At 41.4% G+C, this 10,628-nt stretch overlaps 1 protein-coding gene across 1 annotated transcript; it reads right to left on the bottom strand.

Annotated features, from left to right (window-relative positions):
- Positions 1 to 1,806: 1,806 nt before the first annotated feature.
- tmpoa (thymopoietin a) lies at positions 1,807 to 10,628 on the bottom strand. Its single transcript, XM_028450977.1, has 6 exons — positions 10,292 to 10,628; positions 5,433 to 5,547; positions 4,587 to 4,721; positions 4,406 to 4,518; positions 2,496 to 2,593; positions 1,807 to 2,357 (listed from the first exon to the last, which is right to left on the bottom strand). The coding sequence occupies exons 1-6, from the start codon at positions 10,529 to 10,531 to the stop codon at positions 2,033 to 2,035; spliced, it is 1,026 nt and encodes a 341-aa protein (XP_028306778.1). The 5' UTR covers positions 10,532 to 10,628; the 3' UTR covers positions 1,807 to 2,032.

Genomic DNA, 10,628 nt, shown 5'->3' with positions numbered 1-10,628 from the left:
TTTGAAGCTTTTCTGTGTTGTTTTCACGATGAATGTGATTCCAGGTAGTTTAATATTATAGTCATCTTAAAGATGTAAATCCTTGTTGTAATCAGAAATAAAATGGATTAAATCTAAGTGTAAAAAATGTGCAGAAAAGGCATTAAATTGTGATTTCAAAGTGTCAGAAATGGGAGTAGTGTAGCAAAAATACATTAAAAGGAGCAAAAATATGGAAAAAAGTGATTAAAATATGGTGAGTTTGAAGTTGTAGAAAAGGGCAAAAATGGGCTCAAATTATTATTTTTTGCCTTTGAAACAAATCAGCAAAATGTTAGTTTCAACTCTTTCAACAGTTGATCAGTTTAAAACATCCTCCATTGCTAAATATTGGATGTTATCCTCACACTTACTGAATGGACTAGTTAAGCAACGACCTCTGCTGGACAAATAGTAGCATTGGTTTTATTTATTTTTTATGAAGGATTGTTAGACACGAGATGAATAAACATTATTGGGATCTTTCAATTTTAAATGATAATGAACCAGGTAAGCAGATATTAATAATTCATTTTATTTAAAAGCAGCTTTCAGGCCACGTTACAGTAAAAACAGAATAATACAAAGAAAAACAATGGAGGTGAAATTAGGGATGAAAGTTTACAGAGAGTGGGCTGATGCAGACCGGGTTATGTTATTGATGTGGGAGTGAAAGGATGGGGAGCTGTCGAGGATGACGCCCAGACTCTTGACCTGAGGGGAGGGGGACACAGTGGAGAAAGGGTTAGCTTTGGAAAGGATGGATTTAGTGCCAATGAGGAGTTGTTTTATTGGAATTAAGTTTGAGGAAGTTGGAGGTGAACCAGTTTTTAATTTCTGAAAGGGTGGTGGTGGTATGGGGGGGGTAGGTTTACTGGACAGATAAAGCTGGGTGTCATCGGCGAAGCAGTAAAAATTAATGCCAAATTTCCTGAAGATATTGCAGAATAGAAGGAGATAGATGATAAAGAAAAGGGGGCCCAGGACGGAGCCCTGGGGAACACCAGAAGTGATGGGGGAGGGCTGGGAAGTGAAGGTTTTGAGTTGGATGAACTGAGTGCAGCCTGAGAGGTAGGGGTGGAACCAGTGGAGGGGGGTGTGAGGAGAGTCTAATAAGGAGGATGAGGATGGAGATTAAACTGGGGTCTGCTACCATGAGGTCATTGGTGATTTTTTTTTTGGGGGGGAGGGGGACGGAAACCGGATTGGAGTTTTTCATAGACGCTGTTTTGGGTGAGGTGGGAATGGAGCTAAGAGGTGACGATTCTTTTAAAGTTTTGAAATGAAGGGAAGGTGGAGAAATGGGACGGAGGTTATTGAAGTCATTGGGGTCTGAACCAGGTTTTTTCAGAATGGGGGTGATGAGTGGGGACCGTTCCAGTGGGCAGGGAGGAGAGCATGATGGGTGATATGAAGGGAAGCAAAGCAGAGACTGAAGGGTTTCATGGGCTGAAGGAGGGGAGGGGGTCATGGGTGATGAGTGCTGGTGGACGATATTTACTTTATCAATGAACGGAGTTACAGGTATCAGAGGTGGGAGGGAAAGGGTAAGTGATGCTATTGAAAACAGAGAAAATTGTCCTGCTATTACCAACGTTAGAGCAGATTAAAAAAAGACAGAAAAATAAAACAATGTTTCAGCTTCATTGAGCATTTGAGATAAACATTTATATGAAAATAAACACAATTCAAACTTTAAATTGTTTGTACGTCTCAAGCTTTAGTTCAACATGTTTCATTATGAACATGTGAATGTTTGTGGATGTTTACAAACACTGTGAGGCAGGATGAGAACAACAGTTTATTCAGTTTATATTGAAATACATCATAGGACACAGAGTGACCTTAGAAAAATATTAGAGTTTAAGATCAGATTATAAAAGAAGCTTCACAGAGATCAGAGAATGACACGCACGCGCACGCACGCACAATAAAGAGTCCGTCTGAGGATGAACAGCAGGGGGCGCCGCATGGCTTTAAGGCTTCACAGAGAGAGGAAACAGAAGGTCAAAGGTCACAGACTAGGGGGGGTCTCTGACTGGAAGGGGCCGATGGAGTTACTCTCCATGTTCTGGTAAACCAGGAACAGGAAGCCCAGCAACAGAACCAGCAGCAGCAGCTTCAGCCACCGAGGACGGCCATGCTGTGCAACAGGATGTGGAGCCACTGGGGGTGTGGCATAGAGCGGGGGGCTGCTGACCCGGTGCATGGTGAGGCTCTCTGACTGGGATGAGCTGCTGGTTCTACTGGTTTTAGGAGGAATCAGGACGTCGTCCCACAGCTCAGTGGGCGGGACCGGACGACCAGCAGCTCCTCTGATTGGACGTCTGCAGGTGGCGCTGCAGCATAAAAAAACATATCCTTTGGTCTGTGGAGACGTGTGAAGTGTATTGAATGAGGCTGTAAACCAATGCAGGGGCGTGGCCAGAGGGGGCACCACCCCCTAACATCTGATTGGCCCGTGGGCGGGTCCTCACCTGAGCCCAGTGGGAGTGATTGGATCGTTGATGAACTCCTTGATGACGTCTCTCTGCTCCTCCCTCAGGGTCGGCTCAGACGCTGCGATTTTCTCCACCTGAAAAATACAAAAACTCACTGAACCAGCAGGGGGCGTCATGTGACCAGATAGCTCCGCCCACCTCTAGGAACCACACACACAGGTTTATGGGTGGGAGGGGTCTGTGTGTGCAGCCTGTTTGGTCACATGACATTCCAGTGGACGAGGAAAGTGACCAATTCCTTGCACCGCTTTTAGTGGCTTTAGCAGAAATACGATAAGTCGTGTTGACTTTAAACTAGAGTTGGATGAATCTCATAAGATGAGAGAAGGTCGCTGATGAAGAAAAACAGGCTGTGATCAGTGGGAGGGGCCTATAATGTCACTGGAAAATCCCTCGCCATCATATTCTAAATGCTGTATCTTGGCTATTTTTCAATGGATTCGCATCAAAGTAATTTTTAACTGGTTTTCACTTTCATACTGGGTGTTTTCGACTGCCGCCATTTTGCACGCCATAATAGAAAAACCGCTATTACTCTCATACAACATTCAAATAGTCTCATATTTGATTCACATGGGTTACCGACCCCAGCTGCTCCTTAGGACCCTACGACTCTTTAATTATTAATTATCTTTAATTAATTCTTTTTTGTTTTTCAGGGGAAAATCACTTGAAACAGTAGGTACTGTAAAAGTTTACACACACACACACCCCCAACAACACCACACTATAGACATATATAGCATAGATCTATCTGAGTTCTAAGGAATGAAAGGCATGTTGGTGATGGGAGGTATGTGTGGTTTCCTCTGAGCAGCTGTATGGTTTCTACAGTCTGTGTGAGAACCTGAGACCCTCACAGGAATGTGAGGAATGTGGCTTTGAAGCACGAGGAACCGTTTTATGATGATTCCACGTTAGAGACGTGTGTGTGTGTGTGTGTAGGAGAGTGTGTATAATGTGTGTGTTGAATAGAAAGAGGAAACCCTGTTTGTGAAGCTAATCTTCATCATGTGCCTAGACTGGACCTGCGCACACACACGCACACGCACACACGCACACACGCACACAGTAATGAACAGCAGCTGCTGCACAAACATTAATATATTTTTAATAATAAACTAAATCTGTGCAGTTTTCTGTCATCTTGAGGAACTTTTTGAAGGATTTCCTTCTTAAATCAAACCATGTGGATCAGTTGTGTTTGACTGATGTAACGTTTACATTTACAATCTCTGATTTAACTCTTTGTTTAGGTTTCTGTAGCTTTCCTCCACATTTTCTTTCATTTTATTAGATTTTTATGTTCTTATTATTGATGTTGTTATTGTTGTGTAAACATGCGACAGCCTCAGGCTTTAATCCATGTGTCTCTGTCGTCCACAGATCATGTGATCACACGTGGTTGCCAGGTTTGTAAAACAAAGTCATGGAATGATCCATTTTTAGGTGAGTTATCAAAGCAGAGGCAACACAACTATAGAACACAACAACTACACAACACCACGACTCTGACAACACACAATGACAGGAAACAGTGAGTGCTCACACACACACACACAAGGTCCCATCGTCTGTTAGACCGTGTGCGTGTGTGTGTGTGTGTGTGTCAGCAGTCTCTCTAACTGTGAATAGGATGGATTTCCTCTGCAGTGAAGCAAAGCAAACACTGAATGAAAGAGATGAGAGCGAGAACACACACACACACACACACACACACACACACACACACACACACACACACACACACACACACACACACACACACACACACACACACACACACACACACATACACATACACATACACATACACATACACATACACATACACACATACACACACACACACACACACACACACACACACACACACACTCTCTCACCGTCTGGTGTGTGCTAACAGGAGTTTTCCCTCTACTCCTCACTGCTCTCTGGACCAGCACCACCTCAGGTTCTGGCTCTGGCTCTGATTGGACCACAGGCTTGGGTCCTGGCTCTGATTGGACAGGAGGAGGACTTTAGAAAGCGTTGCAGTGATAAGCATTAGCATTAGCGTTAGCTCACCATCCTCCTGGTCACTGTACAGCTCAGTGTCAGCGCTGCCGTTCACACTGATCTGAACGTCCTGTAGACCGACCTCTGGAGGTCCATTCACTAGAAGCTTCTGAAGCTTCTTCTCGTACAGTTTACGTGTGGACGCTGAGAGAACACATTCATACATACACACTGTGTATTTGTATAGAACATTTCATACACCAGGGGGGTGTTCCAGAAAGGAGGTTCAACAAACTGAGTTTATTCATAAACTCTGGGTATCTGATTCATTACAGCCGGTATAAAGTGGATCAATCAACCCTGATTATGTAAACCTTGGGTTACTGATGTGCACGCGCGCGATAAAAAGCCATCATCAATAGAGCAAAGATTACTCGAGCTACCATGGCAACCACCTGGAAGAGAGTGATTTATTCACCCTGATGGTGAAATAATCAGGTGTTTATAAAGTTCTAAAGATGTTCACACAGAACGCACCGTCGGAGACTATGTAGTCACTGAAAAATGCCCGCGATTAGTTCAGAAGAACATAACTCACGTTTAGGAATGAGATACTCAGAGTTTGATCACAACCTGTTTCTGGAACAACCTTCTGGTGATTCCATGTGCTTCACATGACTCAAAAGACAGAAATATTTAACAGTTGAAAAATCAATAAGAACATTAAATCATTAAACAACATGATGATAAATCTCCCTCTCAGTCATAGTCAGAGATCATGTTGGTTATGGATTTGATCAGATCTGAGTCCATCAGAACACCAAGGTTCTGGACTTGGTCTTTAGCTTTTAAAGATGGAGACTGAAGGTAGACCATAACAATCCTCAGGGGGAGGAGCCTGTGTATTTGACTTACCCACCACTGGTCCAATGTCCACCCCCAGCTTCATTAGCTCCGCCCTCAGACTCTCATCAGTCAGCATCGTCACATCCAGCTGCTCCAACAGAGGCTCCGCCTTCCTGATGGACTTCTGTGAACACATGACCATCACACCTTCATCATCATTATCACATCTTCATCACTCATTCAGGTCACAGCAGGTGGTCAGTTTCAGTTCCCACCTGTACCTCCATCCCCTTGGCCCCGCCCCCTCACCCTCTCATTGGTAGGTTCTTGTACACACTGATGTTCTATTTCAAAATGTCTCTAATTCCATGTCTGAGTTTACCTGTTTCCTCTTCTTTGCTGTTCACAACTTTTAACTTCCTGACATGGTAGCATATCTGTTAGCCACATTGCTAACCCTCAGTTTCCTGTTTAACAGGAAACATCCCACTGAACCACATTATTAATGAAACCTTGTTTAATATTAATCACCCTCATGTTTAGCACTAAACCTCCACAGCGTGTGATGGAGAAGATTCAGCTGTGACATGTCACCAGATAAACTGATGACCAGTTCAGCTAATACACCACCAGATAAACTCTTTCACATTTCAATAAAACATTAAACACACACACACGCACACGCGCACACACACACACACACACACACACACACACACACACACACACACACACACACACACACACACACACACACACACACACACACACACACACACACACACACACACACACACACACACACACACACACACACACACAGGATAACATGTAGTCACAAACTGGGCGTTTGTTACAGGTCCAAACTAGGCCCCGCCCACCAATGTGAGGCGTTCTGAGACACAAACACGTTGGCCTTCATTTCCTCAAACTTCAGCTTCAGCCTTAGGGAGAAAACATGAGGCCTGCAGGAAATTACACACACACACACACGCGCACACACACGCACACACACACACCTGTTTCATCATCATGACACACACACACACACACACATAACTTAACTGTGAGCTAATTATTTCCTCTACTATTGGTACCACATCAAACATCTGTAACAGAGGTGTGTGTGTGTATGTGTTAGTGTGTGTGTGTGTGTGTGTGTGTGTGTGTGTGTAATGATAAACATTCCTAAAGCATGCCACTCAGTTTCTTTCCCGCCCTCAGGCTGCAGCACACATTCCTCCTCATCTGAGGCCCCGCCCACTGAGAAAACACTGACTGTTTAACACACACACATCTACAACAGTGGCCATGGTTACATGATGTTTTTTCATTCAGAATTATTTGTTCCAAATTAAAGTATCCTGTTACATGTTGACATGGTAATAGTAATTCTGAATTGAGGTTTACATGGAAAAGTGGTTTATTTGGCTTTATTTAATTCCTCTTTAGGTCTGGGGGTTGGGAAGGCTCTGATTGGACAGAGGAGAACGTGATGTATCACGTCTATCACTAAAAACACACAACAAACCTTTTATTGTTGGCTGTAAAATGGAAAACCACCTTAGAACTGTTTTCATCTTTATTTTGAACTCAGTAAAACAATAATCATGAATAAATATGATCTCCCTGGTAAAGACAGTAACTCTAACAACTGTTAAACTGGTGATATTACAGCAGTATTTACTACGTCTATAGGTCTATAGTATCACCTGTCCTATGAAGCCTGTTCTGTTTACTGAGGACTGTGTTTAATAAGTCTGTGTTAATGTTAATGTAAATGTTAATGTTAATGAGCTGATATGTAAAGCGCTTTGAGACTGCTTCAGTGTGGTGATAAAGCGCTATATAATTCAAGTCCATTTACCATTTGTTAATGTCTGCACAGGGCTCCAGACTGTGAGTAAATTGGTCGAATATGCGACTATTTTTTTCAGTGTGAGTGAGTAAAAATTTCATCTGGTCACATCTGTGTGAGTGCCAGTGAAAAACCAAAAGGAGGAAACTTCCTCTTCCTCCTGTGAATCAGGGTCTGACATGGATGCTACACATGCCGCCATGTCCCCAAACACACACTGCTGAGTCACCAAACACACTGCTGAGTCACCGTTCGTGCTGCGTTCACTGACACTGGGACAAACACACACTGGGGACAGGCGTCCAGGCACGCGGAGCAACAGAGTGCATGGGGGGTGTGACGTGGGGTGGGAGAGCGTGCTGAGCTCACCAGGCATAGTGAGGGAGTGCATGTGGGGCAGAGAGCGTACACTAGATGATTCCACACCAAAGAGGAGGACCTCATCAGAACCATCATGGAGGGACCAGAACTGATGGACTATGATACCAGGACAGATGTTCAGCTGTGGTTCTCCCAGAGCAGGGGTCTGCAACCTGTGGCTCTGGGGCCTAATGTGGTCCTTTGACTCTTATACAATGGCTCCCTATAGCTTTAAAAATTTTTACAGAGGCTATTAATGATTAATGACAAATAAAATCATGATATAATAATTTATTAACCTAAAATAAATCCCGTTGTACAATGACTCAGCACTTTCCTACAACATCTACAGACCATCAACTTTCCTCCACCTGTGACTAACCTTAAGTTTTAAATCCCTGGTAATTAATTAATTTAATTTAATTTAATTAATTAATTAATCATGTGGTATTATAGTCATGTTACTTTTTGTAGACTTTCATATACATTAACTATAAAAATCTACTTTATAAACATTGTGTTCATATAAACTGAGATGTGTAAGAATTTGAAGATAAAGATAATGTTTTATTTATTGATGTTAATTTATTTTATTTTAAACTGTTTTTAAGTTTCCATTTACATGATCAATATAAATTAAATCAAACATTATTCTCTATAATTATAACTGTATATAATGTAATCCACTGTATTGTCTTCATAGAGAAGGTATTTATGGCTCCAGGAGGACTTTAATCCAGGTGAGATGAGGTTCAATGGTTCCTTGTAGAGTAAAGGTTACAGACCCCTGACCAGGGGAAGAGGGTTAGGAGACCCCACTATCAGAGCTGGACCCTCTCAATTTAATTCATGGGGTGAAACAAAGCAGATGATAAGTTGGTTATGTTACTGTTAACTTCATTCATGTACAGCATTTATGTAAAATAAAAAAACAGAATAATTGTAACCTGTTGTTATGATTTAATGTTATTATTATTTTTTTAAATTGTTATGTTTTCTTTTAAAATTATATAAAATAATTGACCTGTTATTTCAGCCACTGATTGAAAACTAAATATTGACACTAAAACATTAAAACATTTTGCAAATATATCTCGAGTCAGTGTCAATCTTTACTTCAACTACAGTACGTTAGTTAAGTCTATTATTCATCAACATGTATATCTTGAAAAAAGTTAGTGTAGAGCTCTGTCACATGTTCATGCCTCTGTCCATCCCCGTTTTTCATTATACTAATAACTTTTAAGGCTCTTATTATTATTATTAGGGTTGGGAACCTCTGGGTACCTCACGATACGATACGCGATACAAAGCTCATGAAAATGATTATCTCACGATATGACGATACTGTGATTATCAATATATTGGTCAGAAATCAATCTACGATAATCTATGACATAACAAGAAAAAAGATTAAGTGAAAAAATACAGTTTTTATTTTCTATCTCTGAAAGACAATAAATATAAAAAGTGTCCTATGAACAGTGAAACATTTCTGTAAATAAGTGTCAACATACCAATGTAAACATGTAAGTATCTCTAATAGTGATTTATGTAAACAATAAATATGGTCTTTATTAATAGTGACATCATTATAGTGAAATAATCTAGTAAATAATATATTGGTTCCTTCAACAAACAGTGATAATATTTCTGTGAAGACGTACCTGCACATTTTAGTGTAAAACAGAAAAGGTTTTGAAAAATAAATTATTAATAAATAAATTATAAATTAATTAATTAAAAACAGTGTGTGTTATGTTCACACTGTAGATCTTCATGTTCCAAAAAAAAAAAAATCTTTAACGTTCCCAGAGAAAATGAAACTGCTCTGATTATCGTCTCTGAACCAAAGGTGAATATTTACTGCTTATTATGGGATGGATTCACTGTTTGAACCTCACACGCACACACCCGCACACATACACACAAAGGGTGCGCGTGTGTGCACAGGGTGCGGCCTGTCCTGTTTGTAACACATGTTAACACACTGTGTGTGTGTGTGTGTGGTGATGACATGTTACAACTAAGCGGGAAAAACACTCTGCAGGAAGTGAAAGTGTGCGTTAAACATTACCACTTTATGAAACTTTAGGATTATAAAATTAATCTAACCAGTGCTGACCGTGCACACTTTAAAATTAATACTACATTTATACTATTCTCCATTTAGTCTGTTTTTAGTTCTTTTAGTCATGATTTGATTTGTTCTTGCTTAATATTTTTCTAATTGTCTCACGAAGAATACGTTATATTTTTTTTAATGCAGCTTTTTGTTTTAAAGGAAGAAACATTGATTCATATTTAATTATTTCATCAGTAATTAAACGAGGACACATTTGTCTTTATATGTTAATAAAGTGTATGACTAAACCTAATGAATGGTGCACGTGAGAAACTTAAATAAAAATACTTTAGTGTTTATAAACTTAGACCATATTTAACTCATGTCTTTTACTCTTTGTAGAACTCGTTGATAGCTCTGTATTTGATGCTGCACTTTGGCTGAATAATAAATACTGTTGTTATTAAATAATATGATCATTAATAGTCTCATTATTATTACTATTTTAAATATTAAATGGTGAAACAGCGCCCCCTGCGGTCAAACGCAGTGGCAGATTTCGGTGTATCAAATGCAGAAAACTTTAACCGGACCGAACCGTAAAAAGCTTCACGGAACGGAACCAGAGGAACCAGAGGAACTCACCCTGCCGGAGGAGCGGGTCCTCCCGGTCACCACAACCGGAGGAAGCTCTTCGTCGCTGGAGAAAACGTCCACAGAGTCCGGGACACGCTGCCCGTTCAGCGCCGTCAGACTCTTCAGGTACAGCCGCACAAAGACGTCCTTCGGTGGGTTCCCGGTGGGCAGCGGCACGCTGTGGGCCAGCAGCTCGTTCTTCAGCTGCTCCTTGGTCAGAACGGACGGGTCCTCCAGGAACTCCGGCATGACTGCGGACGACGGTGGCACCGACGGAGGGAGCGAGCTTTACCGCAGCGGGAGAAGGAGCCTCGGTACTAGGCGGAGGGAGGGAGAGATGGGCGAT

Source organism: Gouania willdenowi, chromosome 6 (genome assembly GCF_900634775.1).
Source record: "Gouania willdenowi chromosome 6, fGouWil2.1, whole genome shotgun sequence".
Lineage (NCBI taxonomy): Eukaryota > Metazoa > Chordata > Actinopteri > Blenniiformes > Gobiesocidae > Gouania > Gouania willdenowi.
Note: the sequence above shows the minus strand (reverse complement) of the source record. Positions and strands in the feature narration are given on the sequence as shown.

Excerpts from the sequence above, each read along its gene's own strand:
- tmpoa (XM_028450977.1), bottom strand. The coding sequence starts at position 10,531 with ATGCCGGAGTTCCTGGAGGACCCGTCCGTTCTGACCAAGGAGCAGCTG. Across the intron at positions 4,722-5,432 it reads GGACATTGGACCAGTGGTGG|CGTCCACACGTAAACTGTAC; the intron begins GTAAGTCAAATA and ends GTGTTCTCTCAG. Across the intron at positions 4,519-4,586 it reads GTACAGTGACCAGGAGGATG|AGCCAGGACCCAAGCCTGTG; the intron begins GTGAGCTAACGC and ends CTGTCCAATCAG.